Below are 27,331 nucleotides of genomic sequence, written 5' to 3'. Positions count from 1 at the left end.
TGAAATACAAATGTAGCAAAAGCCCCAGGCACAACTGAACTGCAAAGAAATGGATGACATTCGGTTCCTAATTTCTAGAATTAAAATTGTATGACATGTATATTAGAGTAAGATTAGAATAAAATTAAAGGCTGTCTATTAGAGTAAGTGAAGCATTTCATATTATTGCATCATCTAGTAATGTTGGAAATTCTGGATCACAAGGAGGAAGCTATAATAGAAGTTCCATTCCATTCCAGTGCAGTCTCTATTTCTGCAAGAGGAAGGGCAGATGTAGAGAGAAACTTTGCGCCATCAGCTCTCATCTGCAAAAATCTGCTCACTAGCTCAAACCCTGCATGTTACTAGTGTGATTGATCCTAGCACACTTAAGATTTTCGTTCTTTCTCTGAAACCTGGAAAAATTGCAGCTTTTATGTTCCGTTTGATAGAAGAAAACCTGCCACTTCATTTGAATGTGCAGCTCTAATATTTCATAGTTTACACATACTGCATTGAAATACATAATTTTGTACCAGTGAGCTGGTGACTGATGGTGATAACCAATCCACCATATGTGTTCCTTGAAAAATAGCTTTTCCACCTTTATCCACCATTATTTTCAGGTGATGGTGCCCAGTTTGGATGATATCCAGCAAGCCCTCAACCGTATGATTCAGTTGACCTTGGATGTAAGCCGTGGTGTGGCTCACTGGGGCCAGCATCACTTGTTGAAATCCAACAACCAGGGGGAAAGCAATGTTCCTGCATCACCTAGCATATTAGGGAAACTACAAAAAAAAGAAGAAAGTAAGATCACTGTTTCTCTTTTTTCCTCCTTTAAAAACATTGCTTCTAAAATTTTAGTCTTATTTTAATTACCCAGAAGAGAATCACATTGGAATTCTAAGCATGCTTGTTGAGATGTAAATCCCTATATACTAAATGGGGTTTGCTTTCTTTAATAGGTATATAACAATAGCTATATTAGACTTATATACCACTTTACAGTGCTTTACAGCCCTCTCTAAGCAGTTTACAGAGTCAGCATATCGATCCCAACAATTTGGGTCCTCATTTTACCCACCTTGGAAGTATGGAAGGCTGAGTCAACGTTGAACCTGGTGAAATTTGAACTGCCAAATTGCAGTCAGTCAGCAGAAGTAGCCTGCAGTACTGCACTCTAACCACTGCGCCACCATATAGAGTCGAACTGCATTTTATCTCTATTACAATAAACTATGAAAGCATAATAGAAATTAGCTACTACCTAGTTATTTTAAATTATTTCTCTCATAAGTTCTCATAGGTTCAGAATTGTAGGAGTTTGTCCAACACATTTGAACACCACTAGGTTAGAGAAGTAGTGAGTATGATATAGCTGCTATGATAGAACAATTTGAATGTTTATCTATAACTCCAGAGCCAAGAAGTGTTGAGGGCCATTACCTTGGTGCCTTTAAAAAGGGACTATATTAACTGCTTGGAGTTTCCTACAACTGTTAGACAGGTAGTAAATAAATGTAATAATAAATAAAATATGTGTGTGGATATTGTTGCTATTGAAATTTCAGTATTAGCTCTACATTGGGAGTACCTTGTCTTGAACATGGAGAGGAAGGAGTCTCCATCTCCTATTTAATAAAAAAAATGCTTTTCTTTATGTGCATTTTTAAGAATGTTTCATTAGTACTGAAACACTTTTCTGATTAATATTTTATTTAAAAACTAAAATAGTTTTTTTTAATGAAAAACATTATGGTACTCTAACATAATATTACTGTATTAACATATGCCTTATGGCTTTATACAAATATAACACTACGAATAATCGTTTTAAATAATTAAAACCCTTTTTAGACTGGTGTTTTTATTTTAAAAATTAAGGACAGTGTGTGTGTGTGTGTGTGTGTGTGTGTGTGTGTGTGTGTGTGTGTATCACTATCCCTGTCTTTCAGTTTAAATAGTCCTAACCAGAGAAGCAGCTTAGTATTCAGTAAATATTGTTTAAAAATAAGTGAACCGTGATAGGTTCAGCTTCCTAGCACTCACCAACCATTGTAATTCTTCCCATTTAAAAAAAAATGGAACATTGTACTAGACATTTTCAACTATGGAAACTTCTTTTACAGTTTTGTGATAAATGTTAGTTAGTAGACAGGATATAGGTATGAATAAAGGAATCTCATCAAGCCAATTAAAGAAATTCTTCTACTGCAGTATTTTGCTGATTTCCTGACTGTGACCAATGAAGCTAAAATTATGTAAAACAAATACCCCGTTTCCTCCAAAATAAGACATCTCCTGATAATAAGACCAATCGGGCTTTTGAGCGCATGGGAATAAGGCCAAATACTTATTTCAGGCTTCAAAAAAATATAAGACAGGATCTTATTTTCAGGGAAACACAGTACTGTATATGTTTATATGTTTATATTTTATATTTTTACTTTTGTGGGTTTTTTATCAAAATGTGATGTGAATGTACCATACTACAAATAAATAAATTCTATTGTAGTCAAGAAAATATAAACTTTTTTGAAGATATACATAATTAACATAATTGCTGATTTTTAAAATATATATCTATGTCTACATCTATATCTATATATAGATAAGGAATGTGAAATTTTTATGCGGTACGTTAAATTTTTTTCAGAAACACTGGAGGAGCAATTTCCTGCTAGAAAGCTGAGAAATTTTTATCCTGGTGTGGCAGAACATAAGGATATATCCAAATTAGTTCTGCTTCTGTCCTCAGCAGTAAACTCTGTAAGGAAAGCTGCAAGTGAAGCATTGCAAGACTTTCAAAAGTATAAAGCCCTGTGGACAGAAGATAGGGATGCTAAAGTTCAGGTAACGCCCACTTTGGAATCTTTGCTATGATTTGAAAGTTCTGTGAAAGATAAATAACATAGTTATAACATAAGGAAAATGCAAAGCAGTTGCAAATCAGCATTTTCAGCCTTAGTAGTGAGCTTGCTATCCAATAATAGCAATAGCACTTAGACTTATATACTGCTTCACAGTGCTTTACAGCCCTCTCTAAGTGGTTTACAGAGTCAGCATATTGCCCCCAACAATCTGGGTCCTCATTCTTCCGACCAGGGAAGGATGGAAGGCTGAGTCAACCTTGAGCCTGGTGAGCTTCGAACTGCCAAATTGCAGGCAGCCGGTAGGCAGCAGAAGTAGCCTGCAGAACCTGAATTCTAACCACTGCGCCACCACGGCTCATGTGGCCCCACGGTAATGGTCTGTTACACTAAAGGAATTACAAATGTTTGAGGCCTACTTAGAATCAGTTCTCAACAAATTGACATAATTTATTCAGTCATTCATTAAGGATATACCTCTCCCGGTGTTGTTTTTCCATCTTTTTGAAAGCCAGATTTGTCATTTCTTTGACATCCAATGCACATATAGCATCTACTGGGGAAGAAGGAAAGAGTAGAACATTTTTGATGCAACTAATGAGAAAGACAATCAGTCATTGAGTAATAATAATACTGTTTCATCTGGTCTCATAAGGATTCTGAGATGGGGGCTGGCATCAACCCTCTTAAGGTATTCTGATACAGTCAGAATCCCTTTGTAACATTCAGAATCCCTAACAAAGTCAAAGAACCAGCTTTGCCAACTGATGTAGGGCTGCACTGCATTATAGTACAGAGCAAGAGATCAGGTCTTCATCAGCCAAAAAGAAGTTCCTGGATATTCTGGGGATGGGTAGTTAGTGGGAGACATTGTCACAAGGAAGACAATGGAGAAGAGGATAGGAATATATCCACAGCCACAAGCAAATCTATTATTTATGGTTTACCTACTATAGCAATTCAAAGTATGTGACCTAGTAGAATGGACCAGAATTGAAATGATATGGTACCTAAATTAATCCGAATTAAATAAAAAATATTAATGGTTGCAATTCCTCACAGCAATTTTTGGCCAATAACCCATCTCTGACTGAGATCCGATCAGAAATTCTTCATTATGCTACCTTTGAACAGGAAATAGAAGATCTAAAACCAACAGTTTCTGTTGGCCCCATTGAACTCAATACAGGTATGAAATGGAGGCTGCAATATTTGGAAAAGCATCTAACAATTAGAAGACAGAAATATTTGCATAGATAAAATTAACAAAAAAGGTGCAATAGTATATATCTTTAAATAATATACATTTGTTGATTTTATGTGAATAGCTGTATCAATATAAATCTGTCCAATTTATAATTTAAAAAAAGAGAAAAGACAATAATTAATGAAAAGTTGGGCACAGCGATGTTAATAGAAATTGACTAAAATATAAAAATTATACTTTTAATCTGACCAGCAATAGTTTTCCTGACAAATCTCTTTTTTAAAAATGAAATCAATAAAAATATCAAAAATAGCAATAAATATGATAAATATCGCAAAGAAAAAGATTAAAATGTGGCATAAATGGTCTTTAAAACACTATACAGAAATTATCTTCCATGAATTCCAGTCATCCTAGAAAGGGGATCAGTTTTGCATGTATAATTCCCAATCTCTCTCTAAATCTTTGTGCATCATGACAACTAACTTATGATTGTGCAGAATGTATATCTGCTATTCCAAACAATTAGAGGGAGGAGCCTATGGACTTAGCTTGCTCTTTCAAGTTTGACAAACCACTACTGAGAATGTAACAATTGAGCACAGAGACTTAACTGTATATTTTAAAATCTTTTGAATTTGAAAACTTAGGATTTTCAACTAACATTTAGTCTTTTGGGGCAAAAATATTTCAGGGATTTGATGTTCAAACAATAGAAAACCAAAGCTCTTTATGCATGCAAAACTAGTGACACAACTATTTCAGTCCCAGATGTTATGTTGTAAATTTTCTGACAGTACACTTCTATTTTAGAGCAGTTTGAACAATTCATTTAAGAATGAGGCATTCACACATCAATAGCTTGGCAATATGCAGTATGACAATTTTTCAACAGGGCCGATGAAATTAGCTCTTTCAATTGAAGCAAAAGCATGGAAAATGTTGCTCTGTCGCTATTTAAATGAAGAATACAAGAAAAAAATGCAAGACATGATAAGTTTTATAACGGAGTATCTGAAAAAATTATCTCGACCAATTCGAGATTTGGATGATGTCCGTTTTGCTATGGAAGCTCTGTCTAATATACGTGATAAAGAAATAGAAATGGATATGATAATGGGGCCCATTGAGGTAAGTTTCTTAAAAGCAAGAATATAATTGAAACAAGTTTTTTTAAAAAAACAAGGGTGCTCAAAAGTGTAAATTGCGTGATACTGATTTTGTTTTAGGAGGCCTACACAATTTTATATAGATTTGAAGTTGAAGTAACAAAGGAAGAATCAGAAGGTGTTGATACGTTACGATACTCTTTTAATAAGCTTCAAAGCAAAGCAGTAAGTATATTAAAATAGCCTATTATATAACAATAGTTTATGAATATAAATTCACAATATACGAAGTAAATGAAATTGTTCTATAATAGCAATAGTCCTGGTATATGGATCTCTACAAAATTCCAAGATTCTTTATTCCTTCAGGAATGTATATAATAGCCATCATAGATTTGCCCAAATCTATATCTTAACTTCATAGCCTCAGGGTTTCATTCCATTTATATAATCCTCCAAGATTTTCAGTTTAAACTTTTTTTTTTTCATTCCCAAATCCCTTATTTTCCTCAAATCCTGCCAATCGGTATATACTGGATCATTTCTGTTCCCACAATTCTATAGATTTGGGGACACATATATAAAACTATAATAATAACTATTTTGCATTCTTATTACAGATATTTATTTCTATTTCAGGCTAGTGTTCAGGATGAACTAATTCAAGTCCAGCCCAAGTTTAAGGGCCAGCTTCTGGAGGCAGTTGAGGTTTTCCGTGAAGATGTGTCAAGTTATGAAGTAGCATATGAGACGGTAACTTGATTTAAATGGGGGTTGTGAAGAAACTACAGCTGGTTGTTTTAACCAAAAAATATTGAGATTTAGAGATTTAAAATACTAAATTATTAATGCTTGAAATCTAATTACTTTAAAGGCTAGGACTCAACCCTATAGATTGAAGAAAACTTAATCCAACAATAATAATTTACTGAGTTATTAATAATTCCAACAACTTACTGTGACCTAACTGAAATAACAAGCAGCAATATAAAAAGATTCATTAAAAATGTAAACGTTAAATATTTCTGGGCTTAAAAGAAATTTTGAGGACCAAAGCTGTTAAGATCAACTATAGAGAGCTGTAAATCAGAATATTCATTACCATAACAAAGGACAAGAGACATCTGTTCTTCCCAGTCCAGAGTGGGAAGATCTTAGTTCTTAATAGGTAGCATGGGTGGAAGGAAGATACCGCAAAATTGCTTTTGCTTCCACTATAAATATGGATTGGATGTCAGTCTTTGCAATTTTTAGATTTATTCATAGCCACTAGCATTCCTAGTTTTTGCAATAAATAAAGATAGTTTATCAATGTTTATCCTTGAATCACTGTCTTGCAAAACTTGTGGTGTCAGTGTTGGCTGGATTAAAAACTGACATGAATGAAGTAATCCAATTAAAAAAGAAAAGCTTTTGATATTGCTGTTTCATAAACATGGAATAAATATGTAAGGAAAATAATTATACCTAATAGAGCGTCGAGGTGGCGCAGTGGTTAGAGTGCAGTACTGCAGCTACTTCAGCTGACTGCTAGTTCAGCAAATCAGCAGATCAAATCTCACCGGCTCAAGGTTGACTCAGCCTTCCATCCTTCCTAGGTGGGTAAAATGAGGACCCAGATTGTTGGGGGCAGTATGCTATTTAGTATACTGTCTTTGGTGTAAACCGCCCAGAGTCCTCGGAGAGTGGGCGGCATAGAAATATGACTAATAAAATAATAAATAAATAAATAGAGCTTTGAAGTACTACTTCAAATTTAGTTCTCAAACTGTACTTTAGAACATGATATACTGTACAACATGTACCATTTCTGTCAAACATTCTTTAAAGTAGCTACAGCTTTTCTCCAGATCACATAATTGCTTTGAAGAATTAAATCCAAAGTGCCACACAGTTGTAACAACTACACAAATAATATAAAGCATGATGTCCTATAATATTAAATTTTCACACCCTAGTAATTGTATGATGTCTCTGTTGAAAGAATGTGAGAACAGAACATAGGATTTAATCTTATCAGATAACTAGTTTTGATACATTTTGTGTATTTTAGGAAGGACCAATGGTTCCAAATACACCACCTCAAGAAGCTAGCAACAGATTACAGATATTTCAGGTAAAATGTTATTAAATTGAGTAGCAAGATACCTATTAGTTCTCTCAAAAGGAAATTATTTCAATTTATATTCTATTGAATGTTGCTTTTGAAAACTCTGTTTTATCTTGGAAGCTATAAAAATTATTAATGCACTTTTTAAATAAAAGATAACATTTTGTGCAGCTGAATTGAGAACCTTGAGAATATTTTGTATTGTGTATTCTGAAATTACAATAAGGTTAGTTGATTTTTTTGTGTCTGATTTGTTCCATTTGAGCAGTTACAAACCAAATAGATATATCTCCATTTAATAAAAATATTGCAACAAATCTGACAGTTAATACATGAGTAGAATTATTGTTAAACAATAATGGAATGGAATGGAATAATGGAATATTTTATTTTCCATTTATTCCATTGTCTATTATTCAGTCATATTTCTTGATACTTTATTTTCTATTGTAATAATTTTGCAGCTCATCTTTTACGTGGTATTTGGAGAGCCATTGGGCTAGCCTGAATCTTGCATAGCTATTTAACTTTGTGAAGTATAAGATCTTCGACTGAACAACAAGATAACGAAATAGATATAGAGGTTTAGGGTATAATTTCATAAAGGGTATAGAGTATGCTGTTTTCTCTTTTTATGTATACATGTATTCAGGTATATATACAATGTTTCATCCTTCTTATTCTCATTCACCAAATACTACAGCATAGGCTAGTTTGCAATATTATATAATTAAAGTCTTACAATGGATTGTAAAGATCAACAAGTCCAATCCTTACTAGAGTATTCCTGACAGATGGCTACCCAGATTCTGTTTATACATTTTTTCAGTCTTAAATGCACCGTGTAATATCTGATGAGATTAATGCAATCTCACATGTTACATGGGAAACTCTTTTTCAAGTCCCATTCTTGTAGCTGCTCAGTGGAAGATGGACAGAATTGGAGGGAGTTGGAGTGTGGCTGAATTGGTATATTGAAGGTGTGCTCAGTGGTGGGATTCAAGTAATTTAACAACTGGTTCTCTGCCCTAATGATTTCTTCCAACAGCCAGTTTGCCAAACTGCTCAGAAAATTAACAACCGGTTCTCCCGAAGTGGTGCTAACTGGCTGAATCCCACCACTGGGTATGCTACATGTGAGAATTACTGGTGATAAGTAGGTATGGATGTGAATAATGGATGTGAATAATGGATGTGAATATGCATATGGTGGCAGGACTAGTCAATCCTATCTATTCTCACAAAGTAAAGAGGTGTCATGGAATGTCCAGCTAGAATGGGGGGAAGGAGTGAAGAGTCTGACAAGCTTCCTACAGGGCAGGAAGTGATGCAGACCTAACCCCCCCCCCCCCAATTCCTGAAGTCTTTATCTGGCTGTTCCCAAGAACAGGCACAAGTAACCAGAATGGCATTGTGAACTGATCAGAGTTGCTTCTTTATTGTTGCTAACTTATGTACAAGAATCTCACCAGACTCACTGCATTGTCTTGGGAACAGCTAGATAAGGATTTCAGGGATTTTGTTTGTTTGTTTATTTGTGTGTGTGTGTGTGTGTGTGTGTGTGTGAGGTTGGTAACACTTCCTACTGTGCACAGAGTCTAAGCTCACCAGCCTCTTCACACACACACACACACACACACACACACACACACACACACACTAGCTGGAGATTCCACCCTGGGGTATCAGGTCTTAGAAGTTGGTGGAAAATCACTAGGGAATTCCCTAGACTAGATTGGAACATAAAAACCTGCTTGGAGAAGGCAGTAATAAATCACTTAAGGAACACTGCCAAGTAAATGTCATGTCTGTGTCCATGTAGTCAACAGGAATTGAGCTTATGCCTTATTTGCTTGCATATACATTTGCATAAGGCAATATGTAGATGTGTATAAGAGTGTGTGAGTAGCCCCATCTATTTTTCATTTGGTTCTGCGCACCACTGACATTTAAGTATCAAAATATTAACCCCCAAAAAGAAAAAAATATTTGTGAATGATCTAAACTCTTAATTCCTATGTATTCTTTTATTTATTAGGCCAACTTTGATGAGCTCTGGAGGAAGTTTATTACATATTCATCTGGTGAACAGCTATTTGGATTGCCTGTCACAGACTATGAAGTTTTGCATAAAATCAGGTGATTGTGGAAAACTGCTGGACTAGTTAAAAAGACATTTGCACAAAATTGTAGCTACTATAGTGTAGTTTATACTGGAGCCCCAATATAGTTTTCAAAACTGTGCTTGTCCCAAACTGTAACAAAACAAAATAGAATCATAAAGTTGATGAAAAAAAATCAGTAAGGAGGATTAAGGAACCAACTTTGTGGTAAGAATAAATATGGCAGCAGAATAAAAAAAACCCTGATGAATATCTGTGATAAGAGAAAACAAGTGTTAAGGGATACATTGATAACTAAGTAGGAAAAGCATGCAAAGCATAGTATGTAACCTCTTAGCAGTGATGCTTCCCTAGGTCAATATTTTTCAACCTCAGCAAATTTAAAATGTGTGGACCTCAATTCCTCAGGCCATACATCTTAAGGTTATTGAAGTTGAGAAACCCTGAACTAGGTTACATGATTAATGTGCATGAAGGGGAACGTAAGAGAAGACCAGTTGGTAAAATTCTGAGCACCTATCCAACTTCTTCTCCAATATTTTTTCTGAAATTTTTCCTTACAGTCATTGGTTGCATCCAACCAAATTTCAAGCAGTGTCTTTCTTTTATTGCCTTCTTTTCCAGAAGTTTCATCCCATTCTGGTTAGTTTTCATACAGTTTTTTTGATAATGGACAGATAGATGTCAGACTTGACCAAGAACAATGTAGAACAATCCAGTTGGAGTTCTTTATATGCTTATATACAATGGACAGAATCTTGTCCTTACTACTCTTACCCTATTGGATAAACCTTTGCAGATTCTAGGGAGTGGCTACCTCTTCCTCTTTCTCCTTCAGCTCTGAGCTGTGCTGCCTCTTGTCTCATCTTCCTCCTTCCTGGGAAACTGCCACGTCATTTTAGTCCATCACACTAGCTCCATGTGCATAGGCATAACCTCTCATAATAGGATGGACAGCAAGAGTCTAAAGCTTTTTTACTCAATTTTTTCCAACATTCCCTTTTTTTGGAATAGTAAAAATAGGCTATAGAGAACTATTGCTTAACTGGAATTCCATCCAAAATGCTAGAAATAAAGTCAAATTGAAAGATTGAGATAGGTTTAAATTCTGTGAAGTGAGGGTTTTTTTAAAAAAACGTTTATCTTTCCCTATGCTTCTCTTTGATATATAGCATATTCTCCCTCCCTCCCTCCCTCCCTCCCTCCCTTCCACTAGAATCTCAGTAGCATGTAGTCTGAGTTATCCAGGTTTGTGACCTCAGATGTAGTTGATATGAATGCCAGCTAGAATAACTTATTGTGTTTTGGGGAAATCAAGAACAATTTACTTATCAAATTTATATGGCCTCCTATCTCACAAGGAGTGTCTCTGGGCAGTGTATAACAAACAAACAAACAAACCAGAAAAGTATATTAAGAACAATCATTATAAAAGTATAAAATAATAGGGATTACAAGGTCATAAAAGGGAAGATTTTAGTTTTATCTCAGGGCATTGGCTAAACCTCAGTTCAGATCCTTATTCAGCCATGATGCTCTAATAGGGTTTTAGCATGTCTCAACCTAACCCCTCTCAAAATCTCTCTATGCTATGAAATGTCTCCAGAAATTTTGTTAAGCACATCTACAAAATCTTGAATTTGAATCAGTAATGATTTATTATTTAGACTTTTATGCCACACTTCCTAAGATTACAATTTCCGAATTGCCTATACTTTTCTAATCACATTGTGGTATAAGCAGAAAGAATGCTATCGTAATAATTTTACTATAATTAATCTTGTCCCTTTTTCTCCTACAGGAAAGAGTTGAGTTTGCTTCAGAAATTATATGGTTTGTATGATACCGTGATGAACAATATAAGTGGCTATTATGAAATTCTTTGGGGAGATGTTGATATTGAAAAAATCAATGCTGAACTTTTGGAGTTTCAAAACAGGTGAGATTGCTTCCTATATAAACATCTGTACTCAACTTCTTTAACTTTAACACTATTTTCTGATAATTCTATATCCTATCCCATAATAGATTTATTCATGTCAAAGGCTAACATTGGAACCACTCATGGAATCCCTTCTGAGGTTCTCTAAATAAAGCAACATATAGTTCAAATTGAGGGAAATTGCCTATTTGAAAAGGAAGAGTAGCATGCAGTCACTGAGATAGTGACAGCTGTTGTTGCTGTATACATTTGTGTAGGCTAAATCTGCCCTCCTTTAAGAGGCAATGCACAAAGCTGTAATTTTTAAGGAGTGCTTTTAGATTATTTCATACGGGATTTCATTTTTGTTCAGATAGTTGCCCCGCTTTTCTCTTCATTCTTCCTTTTTTCTTTTAGAATAGTATTTTTATTACTTTTTTTTCCAATGAAAGATGCCGTAAGCTACCTAAAGGGCTTAAAGACTGGCAAGCATATTTAGATCTTAAAAAACGAATAGATGATTTCAGTGAGTCTTGTCCACTGCTGGAAATGATGACCAACAAGGCTATGAAACTTAGACACTGGAACCGGATTTCTGAAACAACTGGGCACCCATTTGATGTGGAATCTGATTCCTTTTGCCTTCGGAATATCATGGAAGCACCACTTCTCAAGCATAAGGATGATATTGAGGTAGCCTTTCCTATTGCTGCATTTTATATTTCACATCAGGAAACATACTGTTAATGCTTTTATCTGCTGGGTTTTTTTTTACAATGGGTGATTTTAATATTTTTCAGCATTTTTATGTTGTAAGCTGCTCAGAGTTATTGGATATAAGATGGGCAGCAAACAAAATTTATAAATAAATACAGAGAGAGAGAGAGAGAGAGACAGAGAGAGACAGAGACACACACAGTGACACACACAGAAACACACACACACACACACACACACACACAACTCAAAAATTTCTGAGTGTGTATAGGAGGAGTAGGATAATACATAATATACTTGTGCATTATCCTAATAGGAAATAAGTTATAATGGAGATTTTTTCTATTTAAACATTTATAAGTGTCCTTATACATTATATATTTTAATATTTGAACCCAGTGATTGATTTGTCCTACCAAAAACATGTGAACTCATACAATGACATATTTTTTAAGCATAATATTTTCCTGTACTGATAGAATGAATGGGACTGTCAGATAGAATGGTCTTGTTTTTTTGCACTTTTGCTGTGAGTCTCTGGAACTGTTGATATTGTATCTTACATTATTATAATATCCAAATGATTGAGCTTAATGCAAAAAAGACTTCAATAACAACAGGAAGTAAAACTGTCACTATTGTTAGTACAACAAAAAAGGCAAAAAATGAAGGCAAAAATGTTGAGCAGGATTTTCTTGAAACTCACCTCCTGCCTCAATGAAGCCCATAATTTAAGGTGTAATGTTAATGCTTTAAGTTCTCCTAAGAACTTAACTATATCAACATGTCAAGTTTTTCTACATGCATGTTTTGTGCAGATTTCCATGTTATATGCTCATCATTTCTACTTTTTTAAACATTGTTACATTTGTTTATAACGATATTTTCAACTCAAAGGCTATTGATAAGTCAAAATTACTTAGTGGGATGAGTGGTACTTCAGTTTGATAAATAATAAAATGTCTCAAATCCCCTAATACTTGATAGGACAGCCAGTTTGTTGTAGTAGCTAAGGCACCAGACTAGAACCTAGGAGAGGTGAATTTTAGTCTTGCCTTAGGCACAAAACCAACTGGCTGACTTTGAACCACTCTCTCTCTCTCTCTCAGCCCTAGGAAGCAGGCAATGGCAATCACTAATGAAATCTTGCTAAGAAAACTACACCAACTAGGCCAGGTAGTTGCCAGGGGTCAACAATGATTCAAAGGCACAAAAAGTAAAAACAAAATAGTTTGATAGAAAATACATAACAGACAACATGACATCCAGTCCCATCAACCAAAGTCTGATTGCTCAAAGTATAAGAGGTATATCACAATTAACATTGTTCCTACTGTAAATCACTTTGTGGGACTAATAGACAGCATGTAAATATTCTTTAAATTGATATATTAAAAATAAGTATTTAGAAATTGTCATATTTGTCATTAAAAACACCACATTTGAATGATTCTCTTCTATGCATAGGTTTTGGTTTCATTAAGCAGTCAATTAATACTTTACTAGACATAGTTAAGAGTTTCTGAGGTATATCATGAAATTCGCCTTGAGATTAGACTTGAAATGTTAATGCACAGTATGTTTTCTTAAATTATTCTACAGGTATAGTAAAGTTTAGTAAAGTATTTTTCTTAACATTAACATGAAGATATCACCACTTTTACTCCTCAATTGTAAACTACCCATATGTCAAGGATCTTATACATTCCTGAGATAGTTTATTATTTATTTGTCAAATTTAGGTACTACACATTTCATTCTCAGAGTAACTCTATATAGTGATATAGGTAAAATGATCCTCTTCACCTCAGGAATGTCTGTGTAGTATTTTTTTACAATTGACCTTCACTTTCTAGAGATCAGATTGTCTGAAGTGTACAAACTCAATTTATGGCTTCAGCATCCTTCTTTTTATTGGCTTTTCTTGTTTTTATTGACCTGGAGTTACCAGGTGTCAAGCAGAGAAATGGAGTGAATATGGAATGTTAGCTTCTCCCCCATCCCCAAGTGCTTTTTGGTGTTTTCTTTGGCCTATATAAGCAAGTGATTATTTTCTTAGGGATACCTCTTTAGTTAATTCATATTTTTCTCCAGTTAAAGATGGTGCTTCTTCTGTCACAGCATGACATTTTTCCATGAAAGAAGGTTTAGTTTTTTTGCCATGTGTTTATACCTTGCTTTAAAGATATATGCACTCATGTTTTGCATAGTTTAAGGGTATATCTTTTCGGGACAGGACATCTGTATATCTGCTATTAAAGAGAAGGATATTGAAGCTAAGCTGGCGCAAGTAGTGGAAAGCTGGGCATATCAGGTCTTGAGCTTTTCAGCATTCAAAGGACGAGGAGAACTCCTTCTCAAGGGAACCGAATCTTCTGAAATTATCACAATGATGGAGGACAGCTTAATGGTCCTGGGTTCTCTGCTGAGTAACAGGTAATCATGAAAATTTTAATCATTTCTACTGATATGTTTTCATTATTGAAGAACTGCCTCTTGTTTCCAAGATAGGAAGGCTGGCACAGTCGACATTAGCCATACTGATTATTCGTTTAGAAAATGAGGAAAGGGAGGCTGGATTTAATCTTGCATCTTTGCAAACAGATGCTCAGGTGCCATCAAAACTGACAGAAATTACTGCAAAGTTACCAAAGGCACGTGCCTCTCCAATCTAACAAAGACACTGTCAGAGTGTGTTACTGCATGAGGTTTTATAACCCCTCCGGTGTAAAGGATAACATCTAACAAAACAGCCCTTGCATTCAGGCAAATTTGTACTTTTTAATTAGTGTTGATACTGTATCAGAGCTATATTGCAAATATACCCCTTTATAACTCTGTGATATAGTTGAGCTGGCAATGCAACTCTGCAACTTTTCCCAGTTTCTCCGATGAGAGATATAAAAGACAGCATGCAATCAAGGTGGTGAAAATATGTATGGAGGAGGTGATTAGAATGGAATGGAAAAGAATATTATTTTTATATAATAAGAAACATTATAGATAATATTATCATATTATCTTTGCATCTAAGGTTAAGATCAGGGTTAGGTTTATTTGGAGACATGGCCAAAATTAATGCTATGGATAAATTCCTAAAGGCTTATTAAAGAAACCAACATTGACATATTTTCGTTCGGATTTGTTTGTGGATATCAGTAAAATACAGTGGAAAACGCCATTGCTAATGAAAATAAATCTACAGTTAGGGTTAGGTCTACTTGGAGTCATGCCCAAAAACTAATTCTATGAATAGATTTTTAGCGGTTTTCTAAGGAAAGAGACATTGTTTGGAGTTCATTGTGGACAACAGTAAAATACATGGGAAAATCCCATTGCCAAAGGAAATGAATCAAGGAATAGGGTTAGGGTTTGGATTAGGTTTACTTGGAGACATGCCCAAAAACTAATGCTATGGATAGATTCTTAGAGGTTTATTAAACATTGACATCTTTTCGTTCGGAGTTGTTTGTGGACAACAGTAAAATACATGGGAAAACCCCAATTCCAATGAAAATGAATCTAGGGTTAGGGTTAGGTTAAGTCTACTTGAAGTCATGGCCAAAAACTTAATGCTAGGGATAGATTATTATTAGTTTTCTAAGGAATGTGACATTGACAGCTTTTCATTCAGAGTTATTTGTTGATCACAGTAAAATACATGGGAAAATCCCATTCGAATGAAAATGAATCTAGGGTTAGGTTAGGTCTACTCGGAGTCATGGCCAAACACTAATGCTAAGGATAGCAGTTTTCTAAGGAAAGAGATGTTGACAGCTTTTCATTTGGAGTTGTTAGTGGAACACAGTAACCTCTGGTCTGTATGCAGATTCATCACCATCTCAAATGAGACCAATGGCTGATGTATCATCTGCAAACTTCAGTACTTTGGTTAGATGAAAAGTAACAGAAGATGGAATATGAAGCTGTATTCCTTGGATAATAGCATTTCTGACTATTAAAGGCCTGGCAACCCCCAAGTTTCATTTATTTCTCCCATTCTAGCTATGACTATTATAGAGCAGAAGTTATTTTATTTCTCCCATTCTGTCTATGACTATTATAGAGCAGAAGTTATTTGACATTATGCATCATAGTAATAGTTTTATACTAAAATAGTTTTGTATTTGTGTACTTCAGAGTTCTTTAGTTGAATTGTATTAACAGAAGCATTTTGTGGAAAGATCCCTGCCATAACCAAAGGATTGTTCCAGAAAGTCTTTCATTGCCATGAAACGATGAAAACTGATCACCAAGTGTTCTAACTATTGTTCCTTGGTTTTGACTATGATGGCATAGGTTTTGGTTTTTTTGCTTCTATTAAGTTTTAATCATCTGATTGTTCCTTATAGCAGAGATTAAATTCGCAATCTACATGGGAACTCTCAAATGCATGCCTAACACAAAGGAAAGATTGCCATAGCTTTTACTCACATTATTTTACAGTGCTGGGAAAAAAAGGGTCATGGCATTCAGCCCATTTGGTCTGTGTGAAATGAACAACTTTATAACACATAAAATCTACACAGTAACTGTAAAGAACAGTTTGTCCTTCATTTGCCAGGGTGATGATGTCTTTGGATTTCAGAGTTGCCTACTGCTGCATAGCTGTCTGAGGAAACAATCACTGCTTCCTCTGTTATACAATACAATTGGTCTGCTTCCAATACCATTTTCTCCCTTCCATTTTGGCAACAGCTCTACATATGTGAAGACAGAAGAAGTTCACATCAGCTAGATATTTTCAACCAAATGAATGAAGCTGTGCTTTCTGGAGCATTCTACTTTCCATTCTATATTATAAGCAATGGACAAATTGCTTATCATGGGATTTCATCACCACAAAGGTGCTTTTTCAAAAGGCAACTGGACTTTGTTTTTCCTTGAAGACATTTCGCTTTTCATCTTCAGAAAAAAAAAACCCCACCTTTGGTACAACCATGACCTGGATGACTGAGAATCTCCATAGATGGCAGGCATGAAATGCTCCCGGTTCGGACCAGATCACCCGATCTGGTAGCGATGGCAGCGGGTGGTTCGGAGAACCGGTAGCAAAAATCCCTGCCCCTCCCCATGCCCAGCTGAGTCACGTGATCATCAGAGACTTTTTTTTTCATTTAAAAGCATTTTTTCTACAACCTGTTCAGCCGAAAAAACGCTTTTAAAAGTAAAAAAAAAAAGCCTCTGATGATCGCGTGGCTCAGCTGGGATCGTCAGAGGCTTCTAAAAGCACTTTTTTCTGCAACTTCTTCGGCCGAAGAGGTTGTAGAAAAAAAAAATCCTTTAAAAGTCTCTGGCAATCCCAGCTGAGGTGCCTGATCGTCTCTTAAGGTGGTAGGAAAAATGTTTTTAAAAGTAAAAAAAAAAAGTTGGCTACGCCCAACCAGTCACATTACCCCCTCCCCCACACCAAGCCATGCCCACAGAACTGGTAGTAACAAATTTTACATTTCACCACTGATAGATGGGATTTTATCATTAATACTGTTAGCTTTAGGGCCAATTATTTGTTTATGTATTATTAAGAATGCGCTGCCCTTTTCTCTTGTTCTCTTTTGTGCAGATTTCATATTTCTCCCTTACTGTCAGAGGCTAAAACAATTATTAATTGAGAAACATAAATCCTGAAATTATTCTTTGCCTCCTCTTTTTAGATACAATGCACCATTTAAAAAAGATATTCAAAACTGGGTGTTCAAACTCAGCACCTCCAGTGATATAATTGAAGAATGGTTGATTGTACAAAACCTCTGGGTATACCTTGAAGCTGTTTTTGTAGGTGGGGATATCGCCAAGCAGTTACCACAGGTAAATCAGTAGGTAAATCAGCTACTGCTGAAATGTGCAAATATTTAAGTGTAAATGTATCTAGCCTGGACTTAAGAATGACCTCTGAGTCTCATTCAAGTGTATATTGATTTATTCTATTTAGGAAGCAAAACGTTTTCAAAACATTGATAAATCATGGATAAAGATAATGCAGCGAGCACATGAAAATCCCAATGTAGTTAGCTGTTGTGTTGGAGATGAAACTATGGGACAACTTTTACCCCATTTACATGAACAATTGGAAGTATGCCAGAAGTCACTTACAGGGTAAAAAATTACTAATAACTTTTTCAACGCTGCAAAAAAGGTGGCTTGAGATAAAGTAATGTTTTATTACCGTAATTTAACACTGCATTTTTATTTTATTAATCTGCCTCTTATTCTAGCAACATTCTGGATTACATTTTTAGAAGAGAATTTTTAAGAATATTGTTATTTAAAGAGAGAATTTTAACATTTTAGATTAATATGTAGTATGCATAGCTAATTGTAAATTTATGGATTTAGATTTGTGGATGTAATTTCTCTAATCTTGGATATTTCTTTTCATTTTTTTAAATGTTCAAAAAGTAATTAAAAGTAGTTGCAAAATAAAATAGCATTGTTACATTTATCTCTTGGAAGTAAAAGTTTTGCATATTCAATTCACTGGTAATATTTAAAGGGAGCAAAAAGAATAAAATAGCACTAGATTTATAGCACCAAACTCAGGGTTCCCCTCATTTGCACTTCATTTTTAAGTTGTGTTTGATTTTCTGGTGCAAATTGTGTTTGAAGATGCTGAAGCAAAATGAAGCAGACATCCAATTGTATTACATCCAATTGAAAAAAGAAAGTGACATGAGGATTACAGGAAAAATGCAATAAAGAAATTTGAATAGGGAAAACAAGAAGAACATTGGCTCTTGGAGTTCAGTGGCAGCTTCACACAGTTGAAAAATTCAGCTGAAAGCTCAAAATATTTGTATGTACATTTATCAGTCTTGGCTGATAAAACACATTCATAAAAGAGGAGAATGATTGTTTTTCTGAAATATTCTTCTTTTCTTACTAAAGGTATTTGGAAAAAAAAAGATTGCTGTTTCCTAGATTCTTTTTTATTTCTGATCCTGCCCTTCTGGAGATACTTGGACAGGCTAGTGATTCTCACACTATTCAGGTAGGTTACAAGTGTTATGTAGATTTGTACTTATATATATGGATGGATAATTATTTATCATATTATAATTCCTCAATGAATATTGAATTATGTCAGAATAGTTATCAGAACAAACTACTTATATTACGATTCTTCAGTTCTATATTTTTTTCCTCTAACATGTGATCTTATTTATAAGAATGGCTAATTTAAATGATAATTATATTGTTGTAATTGGTCTTATTTTTCTTTTAGCCACATCTCCCTGGTTTATCCGACAATATAAATGAAGTGGAATTTCACCCAAAGGATTATGATCGCATTATGACAGTTGTATCAAGAGAAGGAGAAAAAATTCCTGTAACATTTTACATTGTTAAATTAGTATAATTTTAATTTTAAAAATAGTTATTTTATACTCCAAAATTCTCCTGAATTAAAAAGAAACTCATGTTGCTTGGCACAAACCAATATAAAAAAAAAATCTTATTAAATTATCTTAGCTATAAATAATCTCCTTTCCACCACAAATTTGCCAAAGCATGATTTAAATTTTATTGAAAATGTGGAATTTAATGTTTTAAAGTTATTTAACTATCTTTTAATGACTGTCATTCAGATGGTATGAAGTAGAACTGTGGTATTCATAGTTTCTATTATGTTATTTGTTGTATGTTAATTAATTTTATAACATGTTCTTTAATGGAATGTTTCTTAAACATTTTCTTTCAAAACCCCTTCAACTTTTAAAAATTATGGTGGACCCCAAAAGAGCTTTGAACGATATATTTATCTGTGTTTACTGTATTAAAAATTAAATTAATCCATTCATTGCTGAATATACCACAATTCACAATTTAATATTGTATTATTTTTCAACATAGGATAGCAGATAACTTTGATTTTGCAGAGCCCTCACTTTAAGAAACACTGTTTTAATAAATATTAAGCTTTGAGATAACCTTGTTTTAGTAATCCATAACTAAGAGCAGAAGATAGTATTCTCTGACATTGTTAGACAACATACATATCTAATGTTTAAAACTATAGCAGTTTTTCAATAAATTATATTGACTTGTGACGTTCCTGCTATTTGAAAGAAATAAGCAAATCCACCTCAATGTGATATCCTCCAGACGTGTATACTCTATATTTTTCACAATGTTCCCTAAGAATTCTGGTAATCGTAGTGCAAGACATCTGGAGAGTATCAGAACAGAAAAGAATCAAATAGATTGAAATTTATAGTCATTAAAAAAAGCAGTCTTCTTGCTTTCAATTTCTTTTATGTACTTAATATTTCTCTGTGGTGGCATACATACTCAATAGCAGGTCAGAATTTTTTAATACTATATTTTGTTGAATAAAAATAACCATATTTGTTGAATGTGTTATGATCTGATATGCACATAATGCTAAGTCATATAGGTAGTATTACATATGTGTTATGTGTTACATATTATTTCAGTTGGACACCCCAGTAAATGCAAAAGGACCCGTAGAGCTTTGGCTACTGGACCTATTGAAAATGCAACAGTCTTCATTACATTGTGTAATTCGGGCTGCATTTTATCAGATTAGCGATCCAGGCTATCAACTGCTAAATTTCCTATATCATTTTCCAGCACAGGTGAGAAATTTGAAAAACAGTTGGCGTTCAAACACAAGCATGCAAAGAGGCTGAATTTGTATGCCAATAATCAATAAAAAGCTTGGAAAAATTTACATTATTTTGTGAACTGTAACTTTGCCTTTTGTGACAATAAATGTAGCAAGTAATTAAAGCGTACAGATCTATTTGTTTTTGTGTGAACATTACAACTGCTTAATGCTAATTGAGCAAATTTGGACTCTCTTTTATTGATTGATTTAGACAGTAGCTTGTTTTAGATTTGTATAAAGTGAATATGCAACAGTGACAATTTGGGAAAAAAAGATAAAAGGGATGAAAGAAGAGACAAAAATACTTATGTGCAGTAATCATGCAATGTGACATGGTGGCTGCTTTAATTATATATACAAGTCATCAGTTTTAGAAATGGGAGGTTCCCACATGTCCCCATAATTTCAGAGGTTCTCAGACAAGATGAAATCACTAAATGTCTCAACAGTTCTTTCTTTAGGTTATCCTCACATCCAGAGGAGATAAAATAAGAACCAATTAGAGTTTATTCACCATATGTTGCCTACATTGATGAAAGATGGAAACCACCTCACAGAAGCTCTTTATTAAGCTTCCCACTTGCTTCCTAAGCCCTTTCCCTTAGAGTGCTCCTTATTCGTTATCTCTGTGGCAATAAAGCAAAAGAAGGTTCAGGTTTTGTTCTGAGTATCTTTGAAGACGTTCTGATTGTTCACCCTGCATAAAAGGCAAAGTCTATAATGAAGCCCAATTTATTAGCTGTTCAAATTGATCACCCTAAATTAGAATTTAAAATGGGAAGTTGTTGAAGTATTTATCATTCATTGAAATGAACTATAAATATTCCTGTACACATTTTATAATTTGTTTAAATTATAGGTGGGATTGCTGGGAATTCAGATGCTATGGACCCATGATTCAGAAGAAGCATTAACGAATGCAAAAGATGATCGGAAAATTATGTCAGTGACCAATCAGAAATTTCTGGATATTCTAAATACTCTTATTAGCCAAACTACTCATGACCTTTCCAAGTTTGACCGAGTGAAATTTGAAACTCTTATCACCATTCATGTGCATCAGCGTGATATCTTTGATGACCTGGTAATATGGAAATATTAATGCTTGAGATGTTAATGTACATATAAAATTGTTCAAATTATGTTACGCTGGTACTGTTCGTGGGTATAGCAATAACACTTAAGTGGTATATAAGCCTAAGTACTATTGGTATTGCTATAGTGATTTACAGAAATCTCTGGGCGGCTTATAATGTCAGCATATAGCCCCCAAAAATCTAGGTCCTCATTTTAGTGACCTCAGAAGGATGGAAAGCTGAGTCAATATTGAGGCCATTGGGTTCAAACTCCAGACTGTGGGCAGAGTTTGCCTGCAATACTGTACTTTAACTACTCCACTACCAGGGCTCTATAATCGTGAAACTGTGCAGGGCATCAGGATGGGATTGAGCACTGGGGATTGAGTGGGGAAATTGTACCCTCCAGCGATGGTCATCACCATCTGCACCACACACACAATTCTAGTTCTGAATATTTAAAGACAAAATTAATGAATTTGCATATTTAAGCTGAAATTCTGCAGAAATGTCTAGTAGCAATTGGCAAGCAATTCAGTGATGGACTTCTGTAAGTGAGGTCTCATCTTCAGAAGAAAAACTGGAGAATGGGCATATCAAATGTTCCGCAACATTCCTACTTAAAAGTGAGAAAGAGAACAAAATAACAAAGCAAGTAAATCCAAACATTAATTTGGGATAATATTAATTGGAGAGTAAGTTGGCAGGGGCACTAACTAAACAAATATTTTATCGTTCCATCCCTGAAATTCATCATGCAACTAATGTTTCTGTGCAGTTATATAATTCAGGCTCCTTTTCTCTTTTGAAGGTTAAAATGCATATAAAATCAGTGACTGATTTTGAATGGTTAAAGCAGTGCAGATTCTATTTCAAGGAAGATCTTGATCAGACATTGGTGTCTATTACTGATGTTGATTTTGTTTATCAAAATGAATTTCTGGGATGCACAGATCGTCTCGTCATTACCCCTTTAACAGACAGGTGTGAATAATTTATTTATATTTAAGTCTGATGGAGTCTTAGTGTTGCCAACTGGAGCACACTATTTTCTCCCTGCAACTTCTAACTAATTTAAAGAAGGGACTGCATTAAATTCTATACTTTACCACTTTTTCACTCTATTTGTTAAAAGGTTTGTAAACTCAACATTTTTAAAGAATCATATGTGTGTACAAATATATGCTAAATTTATCTTTACAGATGTTATATTACATTAGCTCAAGCTTTGGGAATGAACATGGGAGGAGCCCCAGCGGGACCTGCAGGGACTGGTAAAACAGAAACAACCAAGGACATGGGGAAAGCACTGGGGAAATACGTAGTAGTATTTAATTGTTCAGATCAAATGGATTTCAGAGGATTGGGACGAATTTTCAAAGGTAAGATTTGGCTTATTAGATGGGTTAAGTCAGGGGTGTCAAACTTTTTCTAGTTTTCAGTTGTTTTAAATATATTTGAATGCAAATTAAATGCATTGCTTCCTAAATAGGTGCTACAAACTCAAGTGATGGAAACTTGACATTTGTATTGCATCATCACGATACAATAAACAATAAATATTGTTATGATCTGTTTCTTGTATTTGCATTCCAACATTAACAGCAAGTTCATAAATCACAGGATTTGCACTGCAACATCACTAGACACATTTTGTCACTTGCTCCATTTTTACACCACCCACAATTCTAAATATTGCCTCGTATCTTCTAACTTCTTTCTTCTCCCCTACATATAAGAATTACGATGTATTCACCACAAAAGATAGTGAAGATACTGTAATGGAGGGTCTTTGATCTCCTGATTCTGGCACTGAAACTGCACAGCCTCTCCCTGTATCTTCTCAATCTCAATCAAAGCCATAAGCATGATAATCTTCATTGGCTAAACCTATGTGTGCAGTTTTAATAAGTCTATGAGCATAGACTTCTTACAGTAGCTCATGTTTCATAAGTTGGTCTAGGGTGAAAACTAAGTGAGCCTCCTTTAAGGGTGAAAAATAATTAAAGCCTTGTCTAAAGGAGAGAAGAGGAAAGGGAAAAAGAAAAAAGAAAAGAAATATTGGTAGAGTACATGCTTTGGAAAAAGGAAGTCTCAGATTCAATCCTTGGCATTTCTAAGTACTGGAAAACCTGGAGAATTTGTAATGTAATATCCATAATCACGGGTTGAAGTTACTCTATACAAGGAAGGTTCTGCATTTCTAAGTTTTGCTTAATGAAGAATTCTTTCCTGACAGCAATGAAATTGAAGTTAAGTTGGATTTATTTTTGAGTAAATATTGTCAAATAACATTGGGTTGTTAATACCAGATTAAACTAGAACTACAGAATCAAAAATAGTTTTCATGGAAGACCTAGAGAAATGTAATCATATATATTACATAAGATACAGCTGAATGCAACAGAAAATTAAAATCTATTGGGAGATTATGATCCTGCACTTTATAGTTGTAAGCAGTATCTTTTTTATAATTAGAATTTTAACACTTCAGTTATTATCATGATTGAAATAACTTCAGAAATGTACAATGCCCACAATTCAGTAGTGGGTTCCACTTACCTTCACTACCTGTTCAAAATCGGGAGCGCGTGTATGCGTGGGGCGCTTCTGCGCATGCAGAAAACCTGCGCATGCACAGAGCGTCTGTGATGACATCCAGGCGGGTGGGCGGAGCCTCCCGCCTCTGCAACTACCAGTTTGCCCGAACCAGGGTGAACCGGTAGAAAACCACTACTGCCACAATTGACGTTTCATGCATAAAAGAGAATTTTATAGTACCAACCATTTTAAAAAATCATTTTAGCTGTAGACTCTACAGAAAAGAATTTCAGATTAGATTAGAGGCAAAGGTTTACTGATTAAGTGACACAGTACCATGATCAGAAATTCCTGGTCTGCAACCTATATATCTATCTAGGAGTCAAAACCTTTAAAATCTATGATCATTTTGAATTAATATTATTGCAGGTTGTTAGCTTTTCCATACAGACCAGACAGGAATCATGACCAGATGAACTACCGTATTTTTCGGAGTATAAAATGCACCTTTCCTCCCCCCTCCCCAAAAGGGGGTGAAAATTTAGGTGCATTTTATACACCGAATGTAGCCCCGCCCACCCACTGGCCCCCACCCTTTGTCCTCTGTCTCACAGCAGTTACCTCTTTGCAAGCAAACAGCAAGAAAAACCAGCTCCTTTCAGCTTCAGCACAGCCTAATTAGCACAAGTTTTTTTTTTTAATTTGATTTATATGCCGCCCTTCTCCGAAGACTCAGAGTGGCTTACAATGTGCTCAGCAAGTTGATTGGATCGGCCTCCCGACTCTCAGCTGATTTGCTCTCAGCTGTTTTGCGCAGGGCTTTGCTGCTTGCTGCAAAGAGGTAAATTGCTGGAGCAGATTTTTTTTTCCTTGTGCTAATCAAGCTATGCTGAAAACGAAAATGAAAGTAAAGCAGGCTGTTTGCTGTTTGCTGCAATGAGGCAAAATTACTCAGAGGCAGAGGGAGATTTCTTTTTCTTCTTTTCCTCACCAAAAAAGGTAGGTGTGTCTTATACTCCGAAAAATACGGTAACTCTACTTTTATTGTAAAGCTTCATTAACGGAAGCTTGAAAGTCTGATACTGGAAATTCCCCAATGGCTCTTTTACAGCCTGATACTGTATATTAGGGAGGTTTATTTCTGAGATTTCTTTGCCTATTATGCAGTATGCAGCCTATGCCATCTCTTAATTTATCATTCCTGAGGTAGCATCTCTTCCCCCCTCCCATCTTCCAAGGTTATTCCCACATACCATTACACAAGATTAGATATTCAAATTCAATGTGTACACTAGCTTGATTGCAAACAAAATTCCTCAGCTAGTGTTATCTTTGAGTGTTAACACTCTCCAGCAGAGGCAGAGAGATAAGTAATCTCTCATCTCTCCTAATTTTACTAGAGATGCAATCTAGCTCTACACAAATTGTTTCTCTGTGAACTGTAATCCTATATCGTTAGGTTCCAGCTGTCATGGAAGTCATTGCATAGCGATGTATGCTGTCTGCTCTGGACAGTTGTACTGTAAATGCAGAAACAGATTATTCACAAGTCAGCAGCCTAACTAAAAGAGGGAAAGGTTTGTCACTGTAGCTCTGAATGGAGCTAATAGAGAATCTTATCATAGATCTTTCCCTTTACATCTTTTTCAGATGTTTTTCAATGTTTGTGATACATTGCCTGTGCAATATTATGCTTGATTTAGTAGTATTGCTTCCAAACGCTATTGAATAGCATCCAACATTTACCTTACTAATGGGTGACAGTACCAGATGATTTGCTTTTTTATGATATTATAATATCCAGGTTCAGACACTTCATATTTCTTTCTGGGTATGATTCGAGGAAAAGAGATGTTGCCCCAATATGGTAAGAATATGAAAACATTAATTTCAGGAAAGTTGTAATCTGTTTAAAAATAAATCATTTCCTATTTCAGGTCTTGCACAATCTGGCTCCTGGGGATGTTTTGATGAATTTAACAGAATTGAATTACCCGTCTTGTCAGTAGCAGCTCAACAAATTTACATCATTTTGACAGCAAGAAAAGAAAGGAAAAAGCAGTTCATATTTTCGGATGGAGATATAGTGGACTTAAACCCTGAGTTTGGAATTTTTCTGACAATGGTAAGTTTATTGTGATGAGAGTGTAGAGGTTCTTTTTAATTATTGATGAGAGAAAATCAATCATACATTTGTTATACAACTTACTTGAAGAAAAATTCACGTTTCATTAATTACCATATTTTTCAGAGTATAAGATGCACTTTTTACTCCCTAAAAGAGGCTGAAAATTTGGGTGCGTCTTTTACTCTGAATGTAGCTATTTCGAAGCTAACAAGGCCCTAGCAATCTTCCACACGCTTTGCCTGCTCCCTCCGACTCTCAGCTGTGTTTTAGAAGCTTTTTTTTCAGCCCTAACGAGGTGCTAGCGAGTGAAGCGATCTCAGTGCTTTGCCTGCTTTTCTCATTGTTGCTCCCTGTCAGCTGTGCTTTAGAAGCTGTTTTTTATCCCCAAGCAGGGGTAAAAAGCGCGCACACTCAAAACCAGCAAACTAATGTGCTGAAGCTGACCAGACTAAGGACGCTAGTCAGATGAATACCGGGTAGGCAGTTTTTTTTCTCCCTATTTTCCTCACCAAAAACTAAGCTGTGTCTTATACTCCGGTGCATCTTATACTCAGAAAAATACAGTATTTTGCCTATCCTAGCAATATATTTACAAGCTGTTAAATTTATAGCTATTGCACATTTTATTCCTCAAATAAAACTGATTGATTACATGCCATCAAGACATTGTTGACTCTTAGTGACCACATAGATAGATTTTTCTCCATGTTGATCTGCTCCTGACCTGGTCCCTCAGATCTTCCAATAGTGTCCCTATTGCCAATGCCTCAGTAATTGAATGTACCATCTGGCTGCTGCTCATTCCCTTGTTCTCTTCCATTCTACTTTTTCCAGCATTAGATCTTTCTCCACAGAACTAGGGACTTCCATAAAATACAAATATTTAATCAAATAAGGTTCATATGGTATCTGTTTTAA

General features: G+C 35.0%; 1 protein-coding gene across 1 annotated transcript in view; it reads left to right on the top strand.

The window, feature by feature from the left end:
• DNAH8 (dynein axonemal heavy chain 8) overlaps window positions 1-27,331 on the top strand; it is a 131,023-nt gene that overhangs the window by 27,238 nt on the left and 76,454 nt on the right. The window contains exons 22-41 of the mRNA XM_070949873.1: window positions 606-789; window positions 2,639-2,835; window positions 3,915-4,041; window positions 4,955-5,190; window positions 5,289-5,393; window positions 5,808-5,921; window positions 7,222-7,284; window positions 9,317-9,417; window positions 11,203-11,340; window positions 11,775-12,015; window positions 14,276-14,475; window positions 17,694-17,847; window positions 17,972-18,135; window positions 18,925-19,027; window positions 19,262-19,366; window positions 20,475-20,636; window positions 21,528-21,752; window positions 22,556-22,728; window positions 22,948-23,126; window positions 26,223-26,410. Coding sequence (XP_070805974.1) covers window positions 606-789; window positions 2,639-2,835; window positions 3,915-4,041; window positions 4,955-5,190; window positions 5,289-5,393; window positions 5,808-5,921; window positions 7,222-7,284; window positions 9,317-9,417; window positions 11,203-11,340; window positions 11,775-12,015; window positions 14,276-14,475; window positions 17,694-17,847; window positions 17,972-18,135; window positions 18,925-19,027; window positions 19,262-19,366; window positions 20,475-20,636; window positions 21,528-21,752; window positions 22,556-22,728; window positions 22,948-23,126; window positions 26,223-26,410 — 3,159 coding nt within the window. The remainder of the gene's footprint in view (window positions 1-605; window positions 790-2,638; window positions 2,836-3,914; window positions 4,042-4,954; window positions 5,191-5,288; window positions 5,394-5,807; window positions 5,922-7,221; window positions 7,285-9,316; window positions 9,418-11,202; window positions 11,341-11,774; window positions 12,016-14,275; window positions 14,476-17,693; window positions 17,848-17,971; window positions 18,136-18,924; window positions 19,028-19,261; window positions 19,367-20,474; window positions 20,637-21,527; window positions 21,753-22,555; window positions 22,729-22,947; window positions 23,127-26,222; window positions 26,411-27,331) is intronic.

This window comes from Pituophis catenifer, unplaced genomic scaffold, assembly GCF_029215685.1.
Source record: "Pituophis catenifer annectens isolate HBS135680 unplaced genomic scaffold, rPitCat1.0.hap2 SCAF_1, whole genome shotgun sequence".
In the NCBI taxonomy this organism is placed as follows: domain Eukaryota; kingdom Metazoa; phylum Chordata; class Lepidosauria; order Squamata; family Colubridae; genus Pituophis; species Pituophis catenifer.
The sequence above is the reverse complement of the archived record's forward strand: the minus strand, read 5'-3'. Positions and strand labels throughout refer to the sequence as shown.